Consider the following 25,887-nt stretch of genomic DNA (forward strand, 5'->3'; position numbering starts at 1 on the left):
GAGAGACAAGAAGGCCTACTTAAACGAGCAATGCAAAGAAATAGAGGAAAACAACAGAATGGGAAGAACCAGAGATCTGCTCAAGAAAATTAGAGATATGAAAGGAACATTTCGTTCAAAGATTGCCATAATAAAGGACAAAAGTGGTAAGGACCTAACAGAAGCAGAAGACATCAAGAAGAGGTGGCAAGAATACACAGAGGAATTATACCAGAAAGATATGGATGTCTCGTACACCCCAGGTAGTGGGGTTGCTGAGCTTGAGCCAGACATCCTGGAGAGTGAAGTCAAATGGGCCTTAGAAAGCACTGCAAATAACAAGGCCAGTGGAAGCGATGGTATTCCAGCTGAACTATTTAAAATTTTAAAAGATGATGCTGTTAAGGTGCTACACTCAATATGCCAGCAAGTTTGGAAAACTCAGCAGTGGCCAGAGGATAGGAGAAGATCAGTCTACATCCCAATCCCAAAGAAGGGCAGTGCTAAAGAATGCTCCAACTACCACACAATTGCACTCATTTCACACGCTAGCAAGGTTATGCTTAAAATTCTACAAGGAAGGCTCAAGCAGTATGTGGACCGAGAACTCCCAGAAGTGCAAGCTGGATTTAGAAGAGGCAGAGGAACCAGAGACCAAATTGCAAACATGCGCTGGATTATGGAGAAAGCTAGAGAGTTCCAGAAAGACATCTACTTCTGCTTCATTGACTATGCAAAAGCCTTTGACTGTGTCGACCACAGCAAACTGTGGCAAGTTCTTAAAGAAATGGGAGTGCCTGATCACCTCATCTGTCTCCTGAGAAATCTCTATGTGGGACAAGAAGCTACAGTTAGAACTCGATATGGAACAACTGATTGGTTCAAAATTGGGAAAGGAGTACGACAAGGCTGTATATTGTCTCCCTGGTTATTTAACTTATATGCAGAATTCATCATGCGAAAGGCTGGGCTGGATGAATCCCTAGCCGGAATTAAGATTGCTGGAAGAAATATCAACAACCTCAGATATGCAGATGACACAACCTTGATGGCAGAAAGTGAGGAGGAATTAAAGAACCTTTTATTGAGGGTGAAAGAGGAGAGCGCAAAATATGGTCTGAAGCTCAACATCAAAAAAACGAAGATCATGGCCACTGGTCCCATCACCTCCTGGCAAATAGAAGGGGAAGAAATGGAGGCAGTGAGAGATTTTACTTTCTTGGGCTCCATGATCACTGCAGATGGTGACAGCAGCCACGAAATTAAGAGACGCCTGCTTCTTGGGAGGAAAGCAATGACCAACCTAGACAGCATCTTAAAAAGTAGAGACATCACCTTGCCAACAAAGGTCCGTATAGTTAAAGCTATGGTTCTCCCAGTAGTGATGTATGGAAGTGAGAGCTGGACCATAAAGAAGGCTGATCGCCGAAGAATTGATGCTTTTGAATTATGGTGCTGGAGGAGACTCTTGAGAGTCCCATGGACTGCAAGAAGATCAAACCTCTCCATTCTGAAGGAAATCAGCCCTGAGTGCTCACTGGAAGGACAGATCATGAAGCTGAGGCTCCAATACTTTGGCCACCTCATGAGAAGAGAAGACTCCCTGGAAAAGACCCTGATGTTGGGAAAGATGGAGGGCACAAGGAGAAGGGGACGACAGAGGGCGAGATGGTTGGATAGTGTCTTCGAAGCTACAAACATGAGTCTGACCAAACTGCGGGAGGCAGTGGAAGACAGAAGTGCCTGGCGTGCTCTGGTCCATGGGGTCACGAAGAGTCGGACACGACTAAACGACTAAACAACAACACGTTTCCGGGCACAATTCAAAGTGTTAAAGCCCTAAACGGTCTCGGTCCAGTATACCTGAAGGAGCCTCTCCACTCCCATCGTTCAGCCAGGACACTGAGATCCAGCGCCGAGGGCCTTCTGGTGGTTCCCTCATTGCGAGAAGTAAGGTTACAGGGAACCAGTCAGAGGGCCTTCTCGGTAGTGGCGCCCACCCTGTGGAATACCCTCCCTTCAGATGTGAAGGAAATAAGTAGCTACCCTATCTTTAAAAGACATCTGAAGGCAGCCCTGTTTAGGGAAGTTTTTAACATTTAACGCTGTATTGTTTTTAATACTTGATTGGGTGCCGCCCAGAGTGGCTGGGGAAACTCAGCCAGATGGGCGGAGTATAAATAATAAATTATTATTATTATGATACAAGGTCGGGGTCTCTCTTGGTTTCCTTGATGTCTGGGTGGAAGTCCCCCCCCCCTTGTTAAGAGGTGTGTGTCAGGGGCTCGGGAGCAGCAGCACAGGGGAGAGAGGAAATGGAGAGCGAAGGGGAAGAATCCGAGGGCAGCGTAGGGGAGTATGACAGTGGCCCGAGAGATTCCATGAGCTTCTCCAGCGAATCAGAAGATTCCCAGAAGGGGGCGCCGATGGTCAGGGCAAGGGGGGTCCCAGGGGGGACGCACCAGAAACAAGGAGCCAGCGGGGAACCCCAAAGCAGCAGCGGGGGATCATGACCAGTTTCCCCACCAGAGCGTAGTGGGGGGGAAGAGTCACATGTGTCAGGACCAGCGTCTCCTCCAGCGGGGAGAGAAGATGAGTCAGGGCTGACCACGCCTCCATCGGAGAGTGGGGGAACGGAGGGAAGGTCAGTTGCAGCTAGCCTCCCCGAAGGGGGAAGCAGTGACAGCAGCAGTGAAACGGTCAGGAGGAAAGTTGCTGGCTGGGCGCGCGCACCAAGTTTAAATGTACAGGCGCGAGGGACAGCAGGAGACCCGGATTGGGAACCAGCTCCTAAAGCCCGCCGGAGGGAGGGGGAAGGCTCAGGGGATTCAGCATCAGAAGAATCTAGAAAGGGCGAGACCCCGACGGACAGGCGGAACCAGAGGCGGAAAGAGCAGAGGAAGAGGTGGAGTAAGGCTAGAGTCTTAAACTGGTGTCTGGGGGGAGGAGACTCAGACGGAGCTTCAGCGGTCTGAAGTTTGAGACGTAGAGCTGTACGCTGCGGCTCTGGAAGTGAAACTGAACTTCAATAAAGACTTCCGTACTTAACAACGAAGCGGCGTTGGTCCTTTGTGAGCTGGGACCTCGGGCAGCTCTGACAGCGTGTAACATGGAGCAGGGACTTCCAGGTGGCTGCCCCTGTTCTGCATTGCTGGGGGTTGGACTAGGTGACCCCGCAGGTCCCTTCAGATGCTACAGTTCTATGATCCCTGTTCAGATATGGCATGCACCCACTCATTGCAACAGGCGAGAAGCCCCCTGAGAAAGAACTTGCCGTCTTTTCTCGTGTATAAGACGAGGTTTTTTACCCCCAAAATCAAGTGTCAAATTGGGGCTCCTCTTCTACAGGGGGAGTGCTGAGGGGGGACGGGCGCTTGGTTGTAGCCGCCAGGAAGAGATTCCCAGCCATGATTTCTTTGCTGTGAAAAGGGCTGTTGTCGACTGGCAGACGATAGGTGACTTGGTGGTTGATGCCTGCAATTGTGCAATTTGATTAATGGCTCCCTCCCCCCAAATAAAGCTCAACCACTCTGGGCAACCCCTCCCCAAAAAAGCTTAACAAGTCTTGGCAATCTGCCCCCATTTTCTAAATTTTGAGTGCCCAAAAATAGGGGGCGTCTTATATATGGGGGCGTGTTATACATGGAAAAATACGGTACCTTTCCCTCTCATCCGCCTCATTTACTCACCTCTCTCTCTCTCTCTCTCTCTCTCTCTCTCTCTCTCTCTCTCTCTCTTTCTGAAGAACTCTCTGATGAAAACTTTGAGTACTTGTGGATGGGTAAGAAGATCCTGGGAGGAAGAACCGTCAGAGAAGCCTTGGAGATGATGGATGAAAGGGAGATTTTGGACACCATCCTCCAACACCTCCAGCCACCTCCCCAGGTATTATTGTGGGGTATAATAAGTTAACTGTGTACAGACGCTTCAGGTTACATACGCTTCAGGTTACAGACTCCGCTAACCCAGAAATAGTACCTTGGGTTAAGAACTGCCATCGGCTCAGGGGCAAGAGGGGAAAAGCCGGGTGGATTACAAAGAGCCCCCAAAGATCGTGGGAAGCAGCACTTCCTCAGCGGAGGAAGGAGAGGAGATGCAGGGGTCGGAGGAGGCAAGGCGGTGCCAGGACACCTTGCCTGAGCAAAGCGGGGAGAAGGGGGGTCCCCCATTACCCAAGCCTTCCTTGCGCAGTAGGTTTCCACGCAGAGAGGGGAAGCGCAGACTGGGCGCCAAGAAATTACTCTGCTGGGGAAGGTTGAAGGGCCGCCCACTCTCAGATTCTGCCCGTGAATGAGCAAGACACGGAATAGAGGCGCTCTGCATTCTAAAGGTTTTGATCAGTAAGAAGAAAGCTTGAAAACAGACTCTTGAGCCATATTTCCTGATTGCTCTCAAGCAACCAACCGATACCTCTAACAGTGGTGCTTCAGGTTAAGAACAGTTTCAGGCTAAGAACGGACCTCTGGAATGAATTAAGTTCTTAACCTGAGGTACCACTGTATATTTGGACAACTTTTCTGCTGTACCTTATTGGAAGGATAAAAATAATCATTTCCTTAGTAAGAATTTAAACAATTTATTTAACTAAAACAATAACATTATAGCATATATATCCATGTTTGTTAACTGATGTGGTTAAACATTTTTTAAAAAAAAATTCTTAAAATGAATTTTAGCATATATGAAAAACTTAAAATAAATCCTTACTTCCCAGTGAATAGCCGTTGGACTATAATGCAACTTAAAAAGAAAAATATATTTCGAAAGATTTTTCCTCCAAAAGCATTTTATTTTAGAAATCCAATTTAATTTTTTAAAAAATGTGATTTAAATCAAAGAAATCCATTTAAAAAATAAAAATTAAAAAAATGGGTCATTGATTTTTATCCACCCTGGTCTGATGTTGCGCAGCGTGAACCAGGATTTCCCAACCTGGTGCCCTCTAAATGTTCTGAACCATATCCTGCCTGGGGCTGGTGGGAGCATGTAGAAGGGTTCAAGTTGAGGGGAACTGCCATGAACTATCACAGGCAAAGGCAAACTCGGCCCTCCAGCTGTTTTGGGACTACAGCTCCCATCATCCCTAGCTAACAGGACCAGCGGGTCAGGGGTGATGGGCATTGGAGTCCCCAAACAGGTGGAGGGCCGTGTTTGCCTAGGCCTGAACTATTGGGAGCCCAGCTTGGAGGAAGGTCCTATTTGCAGATGCAAGAGACGACTTTCCCCTGGTGAGAAGGAGTGGTGGCCGCCAGTCTGGGGGGCTTGAAAAGAGGACCAGGCAAATTTGGGAAAGCAGAGAAGGCGACCAGTGCAGGATCTGTAGACCGGAAGAAGAACCAATCCATGAACTTGATTTGGTGGGGTGACTTGGACCCCAGGAAATGTTGCATTTTTTTTCTTTAACTTTTGCAACTGATCGTTCCCGATATCTGGGAACGTTTGAGAACCCGATATTGTGCAGTAAAAGTTTTCGTGACTGTATTGTGCCTGATATGGCCAATATTTCCTCTTCGCTCTCAAGAGCAGTTAATTTGCCAGGCCTGGGCATTTGGCAGAGCAGGCAAGCAAATACTTTATGCAACAGAAAATTTAATAAATAATCATACTGGGAGTGGTATTGTCTGTTTGTTATTATGGTATGTATTTTTGAGTTTTTATATTGTAAACCGCCCTGTGATCTTCGGATGAAGGGCAGTACAGAAATTTAATAAATAATAGTAATAGCCACAATGCCTAGATTCTGTTTGTTCATGGCAGGAAACAAAGTGCTTTAAATGAATGGTGTGTCTCCCAGTCCGGAGGATTTATTTAATCTTCTTTGGAGGGTTACTTTAAAAAAGAAGAAGAATTGATTGCAATAGATTTTACTCCAAATGATTTTTGCAATAAGTCTATTTCTAGGCATGTGGGGTTTTTTTTAGAGAAGACAAGTGGCAGATAGATGGCAACTGTTCTCTAGACAAGAAACATGACACTTTTCTTCATTTTATTCCCAGCAGAATACATCCAAACCTGGACACAACAAGGTAAGTCCTTGTCGCGAATTCCTCGCGGCGCTTTTAGCAGAATGCTCAGAGTCCCAGGTTCTTTAGTGCAGTATTTATTATTGTGAGCTCAATATATATACAAATATCTACAGAAGCAGTTCATCTAATCAGACAGAGTACCTGCACCTTGAGGCAAAAGAAGACTCCACACTCATCTACACCACTCCACCACTATTGGACAGGCTTCCCTTTTAAACCAGTGACAGCCAATCACATTACTGCTGCATCATTCTGACCCAGCACTTCCACAGAGAGTATTGGATCTGTAGCCTTATTGGAGTTCACTGATTGGGTCTGCGTTGCTCCGGGACAGGAGGAAGGAAGCCAAATGACACCGAGGTTGATTCAAAGAAGAAAGAGTTTATTCTGCTTTCCGGATAGCAGAAGGTACTTGCGTGATCAAGTCCACAGCAAGTCCAAAGAAATGACAAGTTTCATGCAGTATATATATCCTCCAGGCACCCTCTCCCTCCTTCCAACTACATCAGCTTATGTACGCAGGTTGACATCACATATGTTCTTGCTCTGGTATTCTTAACCATAAAAGGGTGTTCCTTTCTGTACTTCTGACCATAAAAGGATCTTCCTCTTCCTACTCTTATCTGGGAGGAATAGGTCATAATCTCCGGGAACACGCTCTGGTGCTGTTCCCAGATTGGGTCTGTGCGTCTTTTGTGGTCAGCACATAAGATAAGGCACACACGCATCATCCCTGCTCTACTGGAACTTGGCAAGGTCACTCATTGCCGCCACAGACTGATAAGGGAGAGAGCTTCGAGCACAGCCGGGTTTTTGTTTATACATTGACTCAGAGCTCAAGTTAATGGATTTTAGCTAAGGAAAAATAGGGATTTTGGTGCAGTTTTCAAACTGCCTTCACAGTCAGTTTTGGGTTTGGGAAACCCATTCCTTCACATCAGCCTGTTGCAAACTGAAGCCTGCAGACTTACTTGCACAGCATCCTGTGAATCCCAACACTCCTCCTTAAGTCAAAGGCTTGAGACCTAATAATTCTCTTAGGTCTCGAAATTTAGGAGCATCCAAACATTTTGTATACAAATCTGCCACATTACATTTTGTGTTACAGTGCTGTACCTTGAGCACATTTCTTTCCAAAGCATTTTTCACATTTCCGTATCTTATAGCAATATGTTTGCTCTTGCTCTTAAAGTTCTGTTGGTTAGCAAGCTGTTGTGCAGCCATGTTGTCACTGAGCACAGAGATTGGCATTTCAGAAGGTATTCCAAGCTCTTTTGTTAGGCAAGCAAACCACTCTACTTGTGACACACATTCGCTTATGGCTGAGTACTCTGCTTCACAAGTACTTGTGGCAACAAATGTTTGTTTCTGTGATTTCCACTGAACCAGGACATTTCCAATATATATGGCATAGCCAGTGGTAGACTTTCCATTTTCTCTGTCTCCCCAGCTGGCATCAGTATATGCATACACTTGCTGATCATATCCTGTATCCAGCACCAGTTTGTAATCTTTTGTGCCTTTCAGATACCTTAGGATTCTTTTAAGTGCTACCCAATCTCTCTGAGCCAGGTCTGCACTTCTTTGGCTTAACATGTGCACTGCCAATGTTATGTCGGGTCTCGTCCAGCAACTTAAATATAACAGAAAACTTAACAAAGAATGAAACACAGTTGCATTCTCACATTTTTGTCCTTCTGGTTCATTTTTGTACTGTTTAGTTATGGGAGTGTCAACCTCATTTGCCCTCTCCATTCCATATGTCTTCAGTAACTTTTCGATTTTTTCCTTCTGACTCAGAGAGTAGACGCCCTCTTCATTTCTCTGAACCTCTACTCCTAAGTAATTCTGAATCTCTCCCAAATACTTCAGTTTGTATTTGTTACCTAGGCTGTTTATAAACCAAGACCCTTGCTTTAGTGCAGTTGTTATTAGACAGATATCATCAACATACAAAAGTAAATAACAAACGCTTCCTTGCACCATTGCTGAATATAAACAGGAATCAGCCAGGCTTTGTTTGAATCCCATCTTTTTCAAAGTTGTGTCTATGCATTCATGCCATAGACGTGCACTTTGGTGTAAACCATATAGTGCCCTTTGCAGCTTTAACACCATGCTGTCTTTTTCCAGCTCATAACCTGGTATTTGCTGTAAATACACCTCGGCGTCAATAGGAGCATTTAGATATGCTGAGGCAACATCAAAATGATTAACTTTTAACCCCCTCAGACTTGCCATTGCTAAAACTGATTTTACTGTTTCAGCCTTTGCTCTTGGGGCAAACACTTCATCATAATGTATCATTTTCCTTTGTGTAAAGCCCCTTGCAACCAGCCTGGCTTTCCTCTGACAACTACCATCAGCCAGCTTTTTCACTTTAAAAACCCACTTACAGCTTATGGGCTTTTTACCTTCAGGCAATTCTGTAGGTGTCAGCATAGCCCTTGAGCCAGTGTCACCAACTGGACTCATCCACTTCAGCCCCAACTGAGCTAGGCGAGCTGGGTAGCACTTCCAGAGACCACCTTCTGCACAGGAACAGGTCAAAGTGCTGTGGACTCACAGCTTAGAGTTGTGAGCACCAGATTCACTTCCACAAGAAGACAGTCGTCGCACAGCAGAGTATAGCAGAGTACAGCAGAGCATAAATGACTCGGAGAACAGCTCTGTAGAATATCTTCTTTATTCTATCTACAACTATAATACACAACTATATACAGAGCTAAACGAAAATGAATGCTGAACTGCACTGAGTGTCTGCAGCTGCTCTTAGCAGCAACCTTATCTATACACACGATCTCTCTCTAACACTCAGTCTCTCTCTCCGACACTTTGATGTGAGGCTGGAGCGGAATAAATAGAGAGCAAAAACCGCCCCCTCCTCTCTGGAGAATCAGCAGAGAACATCAGCAGATTCTTGGATATGGGAGGGGTGAAATCTCCTCAGTAGGTACAAACACATTGTTATTTAGCAGAGAGTTATACTCTGCCTGCATTGCCTTTAACCACACCTCTTTCTCTAGAGTAGGTAACTCTTGCACTTCTTCAAAGTTTGCTGGCTCAGTTACACAAACCTGGTTTATGGTGGCTGGGAACCCATAACGGGCTGGAGGTTGGCCTTTATTACTTCTTTCAGACCTCCTTGGTTCATTAATCTCACCCCCTGGGCTACCTTCAGGACTGCTTTTGGGGTGGATTGACTCTGGAGATTTACCTCCTCCTGTCCCTGTTGCACTCCCCCCCCCCCCGTTCCATGCTAGCAGCTGGAGAAAAATGCTCAGTCTTTACCACCTCCCTTTCAATTTCTCTGGGAGAGCTGCCAATTCTCAGCTTTCTTTCAACGGCCTTATCAGGTACGCTTGGCAGTAAAACTTTTTCTGGCAGCAGGTTTGCATGTATCTTGGGCCAATTTCTTTGCTCATTAAAGCTGGCTGACCAACTATAACTCAAAAGATTTTTATCATCTTCAAACCTGTAGGCTTTCGTACCGCTTTCATACCCAAGGAATAGCAACTGCTGTGCCCTTTTCCCACCTTTTCTTCAGTTTTTTTATAGGTATGTCAACCCGTGCCTTTGTCCCAAAGATTCTCAAATGTTGCAAACTGGGACTTTTGTTATAGAGAATCTTATAGGGTATGTCATCTAGTACCCTTGACCACAAACAATTTCCAATATAATTCGCTGTCTTAATACTCTCAGTCCAGTATTTAATTGGAAGATTTGCATCTGCCAACAATGCTTTCATTTGTGTCTGCAAGACACCTCCCCTACGCTCTGCTACTCCATTCTCCTGAGGAGTCGCCACATTGGTAAGCCTATGTTTAATCCCTTGGGATCGCAACCAGTTTCTTAGGGAGCTTGCCATAAATTCTCCTCCCCTGTCTGTCTGAATAGAGCACACCTTTTGGCCAAGTTGTCTTTCTATCCTTCTTACCCAGAACTTCAAAGTTTGGGCAACATCAGATTTTTGCTTTAATGGATAGACCCAGCCAAATCTAGAATAGTCATCCACTAGGATCAAACAATACTTGTTGCGGGAGACACTTGGTGGAAAAGGACCAGTTACATCAGCATGAACCAACTCCAGTGGTTTTTTTTGTTTCTCTCTGGCTTGCTCTTGCTACTGGGCAAGCCCTGCTTTTAACCTCCTTGCAGATATTGCAGTCTAAGTAATTATCACAACTTGTAATGTTTTTCATCCCCCCCCACAACTCCAATGTTTTGTTCAGCACCTTAAAGCTGGCATGAGCCAGACGCCTGTGCAGCAGATGAATACACATATCATGGGTCGGGACATTTTGCACATTCGCAACCTTAGACTCACACTGCAGTACATACATATTAGTTCTAAGGTTAGCATTTGCCAATACTGCCCCATTTGGCTTTATCTGGCACTGATCGCCCACAAAGTTTACTTCAAAGCCCGCTTTTGCTAAGTCAGGAATACTCAGGAGATTGTTTTGCAAACTAGGCACACACAACACATTCCTGAATGTGTGTCCCAGCTGTGGGAACACAATCTCCCCCTCACAGACTATATTAGCTTTCTGGCCTGAGGCAAGACTTACATGGTTTTGTTGGAAGCCCTAGCATCAGTTAGCAATGCTTTTCTTTTACAAAAAGTTTGAGAAGCTCCGCTGTCCAGAACCCACAGCTCTTCATTTTCTTGACCATCTGCAGACACCCAAGTGTTAGACTCTCTCTGCTGCCTCCTGTGCTTCTGCTGTTTTTGTTGTTTCCTCGGGCAGTCCCGAAGCAGATGTCCACTGGACTTGCAGCAAAAACACCTTTTTACTTTGTTGACCACCAGCTGGTCTGCAGCAGCTCCTCCTGGTTGTTTCTCCGGCTCCTGACACCTCTGCTCTTCCCGGCTGTTGTTCCCTCTGGGATGCTCCAACAGCTGGACTGAGGTGATCTTTTGCTCTGAACGCCTGTTCTCCTCTGCATACAACCGTCCGGTAACGTATTCCAGAGTCAGCTTATCAGTCTCTACCGACTCGAGGGAATTGACCAGCATATCATAGCTGTCATCAAGGGAACTCAGGACTATAAAGACTTTGTCCTCTTCCCCCACAGGCCTCCCTCTTAAGACTAGCTCCTGGAAACAGCCTGTTAGGAATTTTATGTGCTTCACCAGGGAGTCTCCCGGTGTCTTCCGACACCGGTACGTTCTCCTGGTCAGTGTTATCAGCGAGCCAGCTGTCTCTCGCACATGGACAGCCTTGAGCGCATTCCACGCCTCACTTGCTGTCACCTTATCAGCTACATAGATTAGCTGGCTGTCGTCCACTCCAAGGATGATCGTAGCCAAGGCTTTCTCATCCTTTTCATCCTCCTCAGGGGGCTGCGGTGGATCTTCCACCACTTTCCACAGGCCCTCACGCTTGAGGAAGTGTTGCATGCGGACTGACCAGATCCTGTAGTTTGTGGCCGTCAGCTTCTCCAGCAACACGCCAGCTCTGGACTGCTCCATCCCTGCAGCTCCCCTCCAGCACCCACGGCTAGATAACTGCCACCTGTACTCATGCGCAGCGGAAGCGTGCTGGGCCCATAACCCTGTCACGAATTCCTCGCGGCGCTTTTAGCAGAATGCTCAGAGTCCCAGGTTCTTTAGTGCAGTATTCATTATTGTGAGCTAAATATATATTTTTGGGGGGGGGAATTTATTTGTCCTGTCTTCACGCTTTTTATGATGGAGGACCGCTGTAGTCAGCCCCAACGACACGTTCTCAAGATGGAGGGTGAGGGAACAGCTGCAGTTGCCTGTGGTTCCTGCGCAATGTTTGCCATCTTGCCAAAGGTTGCAGGCAGCTTTACCTGCAGCAATTGCATGTTGATTGCCCTCTGAAAAGACAAAGTCCAGCAACTGGAGGAACGTGTAGCTACGCTCCAAAGAATTAGAGAGCTGGAGCTCTTCTTGGAAGCAACAGAGCACACCGTCTCTACCAAGGAGGAGACAGGGGACTCCCCTGAGAAGGAGGCTAGTTCACCAACACAGGAGCCAGATATATGGAGAAACGTGACTCAAAGAAGTAGGAGGCCCAGGGTTCGCTCTGATTGTTTAGAAATACACAATCGCTTTGAGGTCCTCTCCCCTAGCATGGAAGACGAAGAGCAGACTCCATTTGAGGATCTCTCCCTCATTAACAGTCGATCAGGTATATGAAGACGAGCAGCAAAGTCAGCCCTCAGGGAATGTGCAGGCGACCTTGGAACGGACAGCTCACGGAAGAACCCCGACCAGACCTAAGAGGAGGCGTGTAGTGGTGATAGGGGATTCCCTACTGAGGGGAACAGAAGCAGTTATCTGTGGGCCTGACAAGATGTCTCGGGAAGTGTGCTGTCTCCCCGGGGCTAAGATCCAAGATGTAACTGAACGACTGCAAGGAATCATAAAACCCACTGACAAATGCCCCTTCCTCTTGGTTCATGTGGGAACCAATGACACTGCAAGCAATAGCCTCCAGAAGATCAAAAGAGATTACGAGGCTCTGGGCAGGAAATTGAAGCAATTAAATGCACAAATTGTCATCTCATCTGTCCTCCCAGTTGAACGACGTGGCCCAGGGAGAGAGGGAAAAATAGTGGAAGTGAACAACTGGCTTCGCAAATGGTGTAAACAGGAACAGTTTGGATTCTTAGATCACGGAATGCATCTTCTTGAAGATGGACTTCTGGCAAGCGATGGGCTGCACCTCACAATGGTTGGGAGGAATGTTTTCGCAAAAAATCTCAGAAACCTCATCAGGAGGGCTTTAAACTGACTAATGTGGGGGAGGGAGACAGTGGTCCTGAAGGTAGGAGTCTATCAATTGATGAAGATGATCATCCAAATGTCATAGACCGAATGGAGCAAACAGCACGCAGACCTAGTGGTGGGAGGAAAAAATCCTTAAATAAGAGACACAGGGGAATGATTAATGGACTTCAATGTCTGTACACTAATGCGCAAAGCATGGGAAATAAACAAGATGAGCTTGAGCTCTTGGTGCAGCAAACTAAATATGACATAATAGGAATCACTGAAACCTGGTGGGATAAGTCCCACGATTGGAATGTAATAATGGAGGGATACAATCTATTTCAGAGGAACAGACCAGACAAGAAAGGAGGAGGAGTGGCGTTATATGTCAGGGATGTGTATACCTGTGAAGAGATCCAAGATTTAGAACCTCAAAGCCAAAGTGAGAGCATTTGGGTCAAAATTAAGGGAGAGAAGAATAACAGTGACCTCATTGTGGGAGTTTACTATAGATCCCCAAGCCAAACAGAGGACATAGATGATGCCTTCCTGGAACAGATGGCCAAGCATGCAAAAGGAAGGGAGATAGTAGTAATGGGGGACTTCAATTACCCGGATATTTGTTGGATGTCAAACTCAGCCAAGAGCATAAGGTCAAACAGATTCCTCACTGGCCTTGCAGACAACTTCATTGTCCAGAAAGTGGGAGAAGCAACAAGAGGAACAGCCATTTTAGATCTGGTCCTAACCAATGTTGATGACCTGGTTAGTGGGGTAGAAGTGGAAGGATCATTAGGCGTGAGTGATCATGCTCTTCTGAAGTTTACTATACAGCGGAAAGGAGCAGCCAAGCATACTAGGACACAATTTCTCGACTTTAAGAAAGCCGACTTCATAAAACTTAGGGAAGTGCTGGGTGAGATCCCATGGACAGTAATACTAAAAGGAAAGGGAGTTCATGATGGCTGGGAGTTTGTTAAGAGGGAGATAGTAAAAGCACAACTTCAGGCAATACCAATGAGACGGAAACATGGAAGGTGCCTAAAGAAGCCAGGGTGGCTATCTAAAGAACTTTTAACTGAGTTAAGATTAAAAAAGGATGTGTACAAAAAATGGAAAAGGGGGGAAACCACCAAAGAGGAATTCAAACAAATAGCCAGCACGTGTAGACACAAAGTCAGAAAAGCTAAAGCACAGAATGAACTCAGGCTTGCTAGAGAGGTTAAAAGCAACAAAAAAGGCTTTTATGGGTATGTTCGTAGCAAAAGGAAGAACAAAGAAACAGTGGGGTCACTCAGAGGAGAAGATGGTGAAATGCAAACAGGGGACACAGAAAGGGCTGAACTCCTCAATGCCTTCTTTGCCTCAGTCTTCTCCGATAAAGAAAACAATGCCCGACCTGAAGAATTTGGAGCAAATGATTCAGCAGAGGAAACACAGCCCAGAATAACTAAGGAGATAGTACAAGAATACTTGGCTAGTCTAGATGTATTCAAGTCTCCAGGGCCAGATGAACTGCATCCAAGAGTATTAAAAGAACTGGCAGATGTGATCTCAGAACCACTGGCAGTCATCTTTGAGAATTCCTGGAGAACAGGCGAAGTCCCGGCAGACTGGAGGAGGGCAAATGTTGTCCCTATTTTCAAAAACTGGAAAAGAGAGGACCCAAATAATTACCGCCCAGTCAGTCTGACATCAATACCAGGGAAGATTCTGGAGCAGATCATTAAGCAAACAGTCTGTGAGCACCTAGAAAGGAATGCTGTGATCACCAATAGTCAGCATGGATTTCTGAAAAATAAGTCATGTCAGACGAACCTGATCTCATTTTTTGACAGAATTACAAGCCTGGTAGATGAAGGGAACGCAGTGGATGTAGCCTACCTTGATTTCAGCAAGGCATTTGACAAGGTGCCCCATGATATTCTTGTAAAGAAGCTGGTAAAATGCGGTCTTGACTATGCTACCACTCAGTGGATTTGTAACTGGCTGACTGACTGAACCCAAAGGGTGCTCATCAATGGTTCCTCTTCATCCTGGAGAAGAGTGACTAGTGGGGTGCCACAGGGTTCTGTCTTGGGCCCGGTCTTATTCAACATCTTTATCAACGACTTGGATGATGGACTCAAGGGCATCCTGATCAAATTTGCAGATGACACCAAACTGGGAGGGGTGGCTAACACCCCAGAGGACAGGATCACACTTCAAAACGACCTTGACAGATTAGAGAACTGGGCCAAAACAAACAAGATGAATTTTAACGGAGAAATGTAAAGTATTGCACTTGGGCAAAAAAATGAGAGGCACAAATACAAGATGGGTGACACCTGGCTTGAGAGCACTACATGTGAAAAGGATCTAGGAGTCTTGGTTGACCACAAACTTGACATGAGCCAACAGTGTGACACGGCAGCTAAAAAAGCCAATGCAATTCTGGGCTGCATCAATAGGAGTATAGCATCTAGATCAAGGGAAGTAATAGTGCCACTGTATTCTGCTCTGGTAGACCTCACCTGGAGTACTGTGTCCAGTTCTGGGCACCACAGTTCAAGAAGGACACTGACAAACTGGAACGTGTCCAGAGGAGGGCAACCAAAATGGTCAAAGGCCTGGAAACGATGCCTTATGAGGAACGGCTAAGGGAGCTGGGCATGTTTAGCCTGGAGAAGAGGAGGTTAAGGGGTGATATGATAGCCATGTTCAAATATATAAAAGGATGTCACACAGTGGAGGGAGAAAGGTTGTTTTCTGCTGCTCCAGAGAAGCGGACACGGAGCAATGGATCCAAACTACAAGAAAGAAGATTCCACCTAAACATTAGGAAGAACTTCCTGACAGTAAGAGCTGTTCGACAGTGGAATTTGCTGCCAAGGAGTGTGGCGGAGTCTCCTTCTTTGGAGGTCTTTAAGCAGAGGCTTGACAACCATATGTCAGGAGTGCTCTGATGGTGTTTCCTGCTTGGCAGGGGGTTGGACTCGATGGCCCTTGTGGTCTCTTCCAACTCTATGATTCTATGATTCTATGATATATACAAATATCTACAGAAGCAGTTCATATAATCAGACAGAGTACCTGCGCCTTGAGGCAAAAGAAGACTCCACACTCATCTACACCACTCCACCACTATTGGACAGGCTTCCCTTTTAAACCGGTGACAGCCAATCACATTACTGTGGGGTGCCACAAAAGAGAACACCCTCTCCCAATTTCAGTCGTGGAGGGAGGGTGGGGAAACCCGTAAGAGGCTGTGGGTGCAGGTATTAGTTCTCTTAAAAAGCGGGAAGAGCCTAGGGTCAGCATATCCAGGACAAAAGTGTGTCATGAGAATGAAAGACGAGGCTGCTGGGTTAGACCAGCAGCCTGCACAGTCCAGCATCCTTATCTCACAGAGACCAACCAGATGCCCATGGGAAACTGGAAAGCAGAATTCGAACACAGAGCCCTCTCCCCTTCCTGTGGTTTCCAGCAACTGGTATTCAGAAGCCTTCCTGCCTCCAACAGTGGAGGCAGAGCAATTAGGACATGCTGAACTTGTCAACTTTCAAATTCCCCAAATGAGGAGTACTAAAGAGTTGTAATAGGGACGCAGGTGGCGCTGTGGGTTAAACCACTGTGCCGCTTGGGCTTGCCAATCGGAAGGTCGGCGGTTCGAATCCCTGCGACGGGGTGAGCTCCCGTTGTTCGGTCCCAGCTCCTACACACCTAGCAGTTCAAAAGCACACAGTGCAAGTAAATAATAATAATAATAATAATAATAATAATAATAATAATAATAATAATTTATTTATATCCCACCCTCCCCAGCCGAAGCCAGTACTGCTCCGGCTGGAAGGTAAACGGTGTTTCCGTGTGCTGCTCTGGTTTCGCCAGAAGCGGCTTAGTCATGCTGGCAACATGACCTGGAGAAACTGTCTGTGGAAGCGGACAAATGCCGGCTCCCTCGGCCTTAAAGCGAGATGAGCTTTAAGCCCAGAGTTGTTTGCGACTGGACTTATTTGTCAGGGGTCCCTTTACCTTTACCTTTAAAGAGTTGTAACATGACTTGGGAATTCAGAAGATTTGTAAAATTGCATGCAAATCATTAAAACAATTGCCTAGTACTTGCAATCTATTATTATTATTCAGTATTACCCGACATTTTCAGACGGTAAAATTGAAATTCTTTGGTTTTCCAAAAGCAGTTGATGTAGCTGGTGGGGTCTCCTCCCTGTGACTCACCCAAACCTTCCCCAACCCTTAGAACGCCCTCTATAGATACTATGGACTCAAGCTGCGGGATTCCAGGAGCGCAGAGACAGTCCACCAGTACCTGCACTTACTCCTGACGTTGCCTCTCGAAGAGGAAGCAGACAGAGAGGTGAGTGAATGTGTGGGATGTCAGGGGGGAGGAGAGCCAGCAGGACTGGGACTGTGCTCACACGGAGACTCTCCACCTCCAGCCGTGTCCTGGAAGAGCCTCCTCCTTCTGAACCCTCCTGCTTCAAGTGCCTCCCCAGGCTGCTCCCCAGTGTCCCACCACCACAATCCAGGGTCCCCCACTCTTACTCATCCAGCCAGTCCCTGACATTACCCCACAGACCCCACCAGCCCTCTGTCCTGATTTCTGCTCGTGACCTTCCTTCCTCCAAGGATTTCGTGCCCACCCAGTCACCCCCTCAAAGCCTCTTACAGGAGGAACCGCTTTTCAGCATTCAACATATCTGGGGCAGATTTGTTTAGTTTTGGGTTAGATCAGAGCAGCCAACAAGTGGCCCTCAATGCCTTTCTTGGCAGCCCTCAGCAACCTTGGAGGCACCCCTACACACCTGTAGGCCTTGCATCGCCTTCCTAAAGCTGGGTAAGGAGGTGCTGGGCTTGGGGGAGGAGGCAGGTGTGATCTGTCAGGGTCCTAGAGTCCTCAGTTAGCTCTTTCCCAGCTTTGGGAAGAAGGTGGGAAGGCTCTAGGTCCCACCAGAGCCTCGTGCCTCCTTCCCAAAACCCAGTGCCTCACCTGCCTACCTTTGGGAAGGCAGCATGCGGGCCGGGGGTGTGTGTCAAATTTTGGCCTTGCTCCCCTCTCCCACAAGACAAGTCAGTGTGTGGCCCACAGGTTCTGTGCTGAACTACGCTTGTGGCCCACTTGGTATGAGAAATTGGAGCACCCTGGTTTAGATGGTGCATATTCCTGCTCTGGCGCCTTTGGGTGAGGGGTGGATTACAAATACTTCCAGGGAATAAATGATGCATTTTAATGTAGTTGGGTGTTTAATGAAGCCAAGAACTGTATCACAAGATTCGAAAATGTCAGAATGCAAGGCATCCTTGCATTGCAAGCTGCACATGAGTCTGGGAGGTGTGGTCTGGTCAGTTCACATCAGAATCCACAGAAATATCGTTCTTCAAACCACCCCTATTATTATCCGGGATGAAAGGATCTGTTCAAATTGGTTCTCTAAGTGTCTCATTTCTCCATTCTTAAATTTGGTTCCCCACATTTTGCAGCAATCTGCTTACAGAATCACATTTATCCTCCATCCCTCATGATCAGCTTAGCTTAATGGTTGCCATCAATTTCATTTTAATTGATTTTAATTAACTTTTATAATGAAATGTTTTTAGAATGTTGTACTATTTTATTGTTGTTAGCTGCCCTGAGCCTGGCTTTGGCTGGGGAGGGCGGGATATAAATAAAATTTATTATTATTATTATTATCACTAATTGCAATCAAGAAAACAACATGTTTGACGTGCCTCATTCTCCCTAGGGAATTTCTGAGGCTATTGGTGTGGCTTCAAGCACCCATATTTCCCAGGCGCTGATGGCAGTGCGGGATTTTGGCCGTGCAGCTATTGCAATGAAGACTGAGACGTCTGAGGTAAGGGTGTGAAGTGAGGAAAGAGCGCAGCAAGAGTGTAGGTCAGCCATCCCCAGCCTGGTGCCCCTTCCCCATCCGTGTGTTTTGAATTGGAACTCCCATCAGCCCCTGACAGCATGGCCAATGGTTAGACAAAGGTTCTGGCAAATTGGATCCTTAGCGGCTATTTACATCCACACCAAAGCACGTGAAGCAGCCTCTGGGTTCCTCTGATCTAGTAAAACAGAGCTGTGTTGGAAAAGAACGAATCCTGCCCCATTTCCAAATATGCTCTTTTTCAAGGGATGGGATCCTTACCATTCCAAAAAGGCAATTGGATCTGCTCATCCTCTCAGTAGGAAGCCAGACAGCTTCCTCTGTGGGTATGTCTCAGTCATCCTTCTGAAGTGGGCTCCAGCAGTCCTGTCTCTGTGGCTCCAGATCCTAGATCTGATCTGATCCCTTGGCTCAGTCAGTCAGTCAAACGGATTCGTTAGAAACCATTGGTCATCCCCCAAAGTACGCTGACCCCTGTTTTTAGGTTGGTTGTCAGATGGTTGGTTGGCATTTCTTCAATAGTGGAAGCTAATGGGGGACCCCCAAGGGTCATCTAGTCCAACCCCCTTCGATGCAGGAATCTCAACTCAAGCATCCCTGAGAGATGGCCATCCAACCTCCAACGGAGAGTCCACAACCTCCCAAGGGAGAGTGTTCTGCTGTCAGAAAGCTTTGAATGAAGAACCTCTTAGAGTTTGGAAGAGGGGACACCTCTCCAACTGAGGGGAGGGAGCAGAACCCAAGAGAGAAGGCAGGCGGCAGGCTGGGAGAGGCAGAGAGAAAGAGGGGAGAGGTTTCAGCTGCATCCCGGGGCAGGGCAGCTGCCCAAGTTGCTCTCGTGCAAGGGTTCTTCTGCTTACGGGAGTGCCTGCTGGCCCCATTCAACTATGTTCTAGAGTAGACCCATTGAATTTAATGAAGATGACTAAGTTAGGCCCATTCATTTCGACAGGTCCACCCCAAACTGGGAGGGGTGGCTAACACCCCAGAGGACAGGATCACACTTCAAAACGACCTTGACAGATTAGAGAACTGGGCCAAAACAAACAAGATGAATTTTTACAGGGAGAAATGTAAAGTATTGCACTTGGGCAAAAAAAAGGAGAGGCACAAATACAAGATGGGTGACACCTGGCTTGAGAGCACTACATGTGAAAAGGATCTAGGAGTCTTGGTTGACCACAAACTTGACATGAGCCAACAGTGTGACGCGGCAGCTAAAAAAGCCAATGCAATTCTGGGCTGCATCAATAGGAGTATAGCATCTAGATCAAGGGAAGTAATAGTGCCACTGTATTCTGCTCTGGTCAGACCTCACCTGGAGTACTGTGTCCAGTTCTGGGCACCACAGTTCAAGAAGGACACTGACAAACTGGAACGTGTCCAGAGGAGGGCAACCAAAATGGTCAAAGGCCTGGAAACAATGCCTTATGAGGAACGGCTAAGGGAGCTGGGCATGTTTAGCCTGGAGAAGAGGAGGTTAAGGGGTGATATGATAGCCATGTTCAAATATATAAAAGGATGTCACATAGAGGAGGGAGAAAGGTTGTTTTCTGCTGCCCCAGAGAAGCGGACACGGAGCAATGGATCCAAACTACAAGAAAGAAGATTCCACCTAAACATTAGGAAGAACTTCCTGACAGTAAGAGCTGTTCGACAGTGGAATTTGCTGCCAAGGAGTGTGGTGGAGTCTCCTTCTTTGGAGGTCTTTAAGCAGAGGCTTGACAACCATATGTCAAGAGTGCTCTGATGGTGTTTCCTGCTTGGCAGGGGGTTGGACTCGATGGCCCTTGTGGTCTCTTCCAACTCTATGATTCTATGATTCTATGAATATTTTCCCAGCTGCTAAAAGGTCCCAACTAAATGGTGATTTGTCTCCAATTGCACTTAAGGTTCCCAAACTCACTTTCCCCATCCTTTCCCTCCAGAATACTAGCAAGACGAATGCCAGTATCACCGTCATCCTTTGCTGTGGGCAAATGGCATTCGGGGCACGGCAGGATGATCTCCCCTTTTTTATAGACGCCATCACAGTGGAGCTCCTCTTCCAATTCCAGAACAGCAGGAAGGTATGGCTCTGATTATCACACAGACTCCTGTTGTTTGTTCTCTCAGCTATACCATACTTTTCCGTGTATAAGACGAGGTGTTTTTTATTATTATTAAAAAATGATGTTTAAAAATGAGGGTCATCTTATACACAGATAGTGCATAGGGGGGACGTGGGATTGGTTGCCGCTGCAAGCCGGAGATAGTCAGCGGCTATTGTGCATGTTATTGGTGGCTGCGGCAAGGGGTGGTGTTGACTGGCTGTCGCTGCGGCAATTGGGAAGGCGATTGGCGGTTTCTGCCGGCGAGGGACAGACAATAGGTAGGTTTGCGACGTGTGTGAGTGGCAGCATAGGTCCAGCAGGTGAGCAATTTTTGGAATCCCCTCCCCGAAATAGCTGAACAACTGTGGGTAATCCTCCCCCCCAAAGCTCAGCAACTCTGGGCAATCCTTCCCCCATTTTCTTAATTTGGAGTCCCCCAAAATAGGGGGTGTCTTATACACGAAAAAATACGGCATATCCTGCCTTTCTCCTATCATACAACTCCATTTCCCCCGTGGTCACCATCCAGGCACTGAGCAGACCTCCTGAGCTCCGTCAAGGTCCTTGCACCACATGCCTTCAGACTGTGCCCTAGGGCAGGGTCTCTGGCTTCATCCACCGAAAGGTTGTAGACTGGGGTGTATACTGACTCCACCCTTAGGACCAGATGGGGCATTACAGTGGTACCTTGGTTCTCAAACTTAATCCATTCTGAAACCAAAGCGTTCCAAACCAAGGCATGCTTTCCCATAGAAAGTAATGCAAAATGGATTAATTCTTTCCAGACTTTTTTTAAAGAAACCCTAAAACAGCAATTTACCATGAATTTAACCATCTAACAAGACCATTTCTGGGTTAGGGTTAATTTTTGGATTGGGTTAGTGTTAGGGTAAGGATTAGAATTAGGGTTAGGGTCAGTGTGGCTTTATGTTTCCTTGTGATTTTGATTCAAACTCAATTTTATAAAATCCCTTCTCCTTTCAGAACGAGGCTTTGAAGAAGAGCTTTATGAAGGCAGCAGCTCTAACAACCAAGGCGCTTGTGCAATCGAATGTGGGATATGTCACCTTCCCCCACAAAGACGAGCTCACCTTCGGCATCATAGTGAGTAAAAAGAAAAAGAAAAAAAGAGGGGGAATCTCCTGGGGTTTATTTTCAGAGCGCTTTTTCTTAAAAATAGCTGTGTAGGTCTAGCTCTGGGTTGCATGTTCTGACCATCTGGCCCCAAACCATTTCTGGGTGGTCACGTTCTGCTCCAACTCAAGTTTCCAAACCCTCTTGAAAGGCAGCCCTACATTGTGGCAACCTCAGCAGGATGTCACCAGCGCCTAAGTAAAAGAGGCTAGGTTCTCCCAGGAGGAGAGGGCTGTCGATGGCTCCCAGCCATGATTGCTATGTTCTACCTCCACAGAGGAAGGAAGCAATGTTTCTGAATATAGTTGCTGGAAGCCACAGGTGGGGAGAGGGCTCTTGGGCTCATGGTCTGCTCCCTGGTTTCTCACAGACGTCTGGTTGGCCACTGTGAGAATGCTGTGAGGATGCTGGACTAGATGGGCCCTTGGCCTGGTCCAGAAGGCTGATCTTATGCTGTTCTTATGTGGTAGAGCTCTGCCCAGGAGAAAAAGGGAATCATAGAATCATAGAGTTGGAAGAGACCACAAGGGCCATCGAGTCCAACCCCCTGCCAAGCAGGAAACACCATCAGAGCACTCCTGACATATGGTTGTCAAGCCTCTGCTTAAAGACCTCCAAAGAAGGAGACTCCACCACACTCCTTGGCAGCAAATTCCACTGTCGAACAGCTCTTACTGTCAGGAAGTTCTTCCTAATGTTTAGGTGGAATCTTCTTTCTTGTAGTTTGGATCCATTGCTCCGTGTCCACTTCTCTGGAGCAGCAGAAAACAACCTTTCTCCCTCCTCTATGTGACATCCTTTTATATATTTGAACATGGCTATCATATCACCCCTTAACCTCCTCTTCTCCAGGCTAAACATGCCCAGCTCCCTTAGCCGTTCCTCATAAGGCATTGTTTCCAGGCCTTTGACCATTTTGGTTGCCCTCCTCTGGACACGTTCCAGTTTGTCAGTGTCCTTCTTATTCCCAGATCCAGGAAGCCCACTCTTCTCCCCTAGTTGGACCCACTTGCCAATTGCAAAGAAGTTGTCAAGTGGGCTGGATAGAGAGCACAACTCAGGGCTTGGTATGGTGGTGGCAGGGATGGCGCCTCCAGTTCCCTGACATGCTGTGTGCTTCCCCACCACAGGAGGTTATCAAAGAGGAGCCGATGGCATCGCTCACCATATTACACCAAGCGATGGAAACTATCAATTGCATGACGTAAGTACGGCCAGACACAGTACATATTTCTTCACCAGGTTTATGGACTGCTGGGTGCTGATCCTTTCCTCTCCCCTTCTTTCTCGTTTCAGTGCCTTGAGACCACGCATGGACCCCCTGCTCCGGTCTCTGCTGCTACAGAAAACCACCACGAAGGTCTTCCAATTGCCATCATTGCAGGTTACAAAGGTGAAAGCCGGGAGCTCTGTGCCAGCAACACAGAGCCAGGTGACTGGACCTTCTGCTTCTGGAGGAAAATGGGGTTGCCAGGTTAAAGGATTTGAGGGCAAAGAGTCTGAGCCGTGTAAGCTGCAAAGAATGCTGCCCGAGACACTTGACCCATCACAATGATGTAACAGCCAGAGACTTGGGGTGTATATTTTTGATTTTAATCACGTTTCCATATTTATTGCATTTCACCTTTGGCTAAAATGCATCCACAAATGATTCCTGCATGCCTGCATTTTGTGACTCTCATGCCTCCCTCCTACGCTGCATTTAATTTTATTTGTTTGCTTGTTTGTTTATATGCTGCCCATCTGACTGGGTTACTCTAGCCACTCTGGGCGGCTTCCAACAAATTAAAACACAGCCAGACATCAAATATTTAAAACTTCCCTATGCAGGGCTGCCTTCAGATGTCTTCAGACGGAAGTATAATGATGTATCTCTCTGACATCTGATAGGAGGGTGTTCCACGGGGTGGGCCCCACCACCAAGAAGGCCCTCTGCCTTGGAACACCCCAAGGAAGTTGAGCCCAGTGTGGAGTCCTGTATCTTTATATCACATGACCTGTAACCTTACATATATCAAGAAACGTTTGCTGTTTATGACTCTTTGTGTGCCTTGCTTGAAGCCCTGCATAAGCTTTGTTACGAATTTGGACTAGAAGGCTCCAAAGCATGTGGGATTTCCATGGGGGTCTTCAGCTTCTAAGTGCTTTTGCTTCTCTCCTTCCAGGACTGCTTTCAAGAGACCATCTACATCTGGCTCAACATGCTCACCAGCTTGCTGTCGGAGGCCCCCTCTCTGGAGACGCTGCAGGAGATATTAGTGGTAAGGGAGCCCCCAAGGTGTCAGAGCAGGGGGAAGCAGCAGCTCCCATGCTGGAGGACAGACCCTCTTGAAATGATTGCACGTGGGGCATCTGCGGCCAACTCGCTGGTTGTGGGTGCTGATGGTCAAGTGGGCCTCTGTTCTGCTAGCAATGCTTGTGCAAGGCACACAAGATATGTCCTCTGCTGATGGCATATGGGGAAGGGCCGTGGCTTGTGGCAGAGCATCTGTCTTGCATGCCCAAGGTCCCCGGTTCAGTCCTCAGCATCTCCAGGTGGGGCTGGGAAAAGGCTCTCTGCCTGAAAGGCCAAAGGGCCAACTGCCAGTCCTCAGTACCTGTGGATCAATGGCTGGGCTTGGTCTAAGGATGCTTCCTGCATTCCATTGCTATGGCTGTGGTGAGGTGTATGTTGTATTGTTGTAATTATCACACACACAAACACACAAATGACAGATTGCAGGGCGGTTCACAACATAAAAATACACAATCAGAACAGAAAATGCATAATAAAACAAAAGCAACGCAAGAGCCAATTAATATCTAATTCTACTAATGCTTTTTTTTTAATGGCTTCTTTTTTCTGTGTCTTTAGTTGTTCTTGTTTTGTTTGTAAGCTGCCTCGAGTCCCTGTCTGGGAAAAAGGTGGGGTATTATTATTATTATTATTATTAATAATAATAATAATAAACAAATTGCAGCAAACTTTCTCCTTTACAAAACAACCCCTTTTTGCAATTTGTCCCCTCTATGAAGCTTTGTGAATTTGCAAACCTGGATTAAGGGTTGTCCTTCCATGTGATGACGATGATTTCTCTCTCGCAGCACACAAATGGCTGGATTGACTCCACAAAAATCAGTGAGAGGCAAAGAGCAGTCAAGACCACCAACGTACTCATGAAATATGTCTCCGAGCATTTGGACTTTGATGTGAGTGACCAAGGCTTAACGCTGCAATTTCAAATCGTATTGCGTTGGAAAGTTCAGGTGTGAACTAGATGAAAGCTGTATGGCATGGCCATCCCAGGGGAAGGTGCCAGCCAGTGCTATTTTTCTAGAAAAAGAGGTGCCAGGACTCACCATGAACTCACCTCCCTCATTCTCTTATAATGGCAATAGCGCCCACCTGAGAGGTGCCAGTGTTAGCTATTTGCAGTATAGTAGCACTGCAGAGAGCTTGCTGGGGAGACCATGCATTAAAAAGGGACTCAGAAATAACTAAACAAGGTTTTAATAACAAACACAAAAACTCCTTATACACTAAATACACCAACAACAAACCAGACCCAACCACCAACCCATCCCCCAGGGTAATGGGAGAGCTAGGTGCTGCTCCTTATATACTACACCCAAATGCTGACACAGCTTAATCAATACAACTCAGCACCTGCTGTGTTTCACAGCTGTAAAGCTGGATCTCGTTATTTTGCTCTGGCCCTTGCTCTGGCCCCTTAAAGACATACACAACTGGTGGAACAATAATGAACCTTTACATTTAAAGAAACCATTCAACATTTCCCCTGCGGTTCATCATTGTGGAACAAAAACATAAAGCATATTTTGTACATGTCTTTCATGAGTAAGCTTTGGAAGTGCTTTTGTAAAAATGTCTGCAATTTGATTGTCACCTGGAACATATTGAAATACAATCATTTCATCAGCAATTAGTTTCTTTACAAACTGTAAACGTAACCTTAAGACTCTAGTGCGCTGCGTATTGGTCTCTGAACACAGGATAGCGAGTCCGCTCTGGGAATCAA

At 46.6% G+C, this 25,887-nt stretch overlaps 1 protein-coding gene across 6 annotated transcripts in view; it reads left to right on the forward strand.

Moving 5' to 3' along the window:
• Nucleotides 1-25,887, forward strand: part of LOC310751067 (maestro heat-like repeat family member 5) — a 67,474-nt gene that overhangs the window by 13,684 nt on the left and 27,903 nt on the right. For 4 of the 6 annotated variants that reach the window (XM_083589971.1, XM_083589973.1, XM_083589972.1 and 1 more), the window contains 10 exons: nt 3,725-3,864; nt 5,979-6,005; nt 16,991-17,107; nt 18,495-18,605; nt 20,570-20,710; nt 21,719-21,838; nt 22,999-23,072; nt 23,165-23,300; nt 24,034-24,129; nt 24,953-25,057. In XM_083589971.1, coding sequence (XP_083446097.1) covers nt 3,725-3,864; nt 5,979-6,005; nt 16,991-17,107; nt 18,495-18,605; nt 20,570-20,710; nt 21,719-21,838; nt 22,999-23,072; nt 23,165-23,300; nt 24,034-24,129; nt 24,953-25,057 — 1,067 coding nt within the window. The remainder of the gene's footprint in view (nt 1-3,724; nt 3,865-5,978; nt 6,006-16,990; nt 17,108-18,494; nt 18,606-20,569; nt 20,711-21,718; nt 21,839-22,998; nt 23,073-23,164; nt 23,301-24,033; nt 24,130-24,952; nt 25,058-25,887) is intronic. The other 2 variants (XM_083589975.1, XM_083589976.1) reach the window with 2 other exon arrangements.

Source organism: Podarcis filfolensis, assembly GCF_964270895.1.
Source record: "Podarcis filfolensis genome assembly, chromosome: 16".
In the NCBI taxonomy this organism is placed as follows: domain Eukaryota; kingdom Metazoa; phylum Chordata; class Lepidosauria; order Squamata; family Lacertidae; genus Podarcis; species Podarcis filfolensis.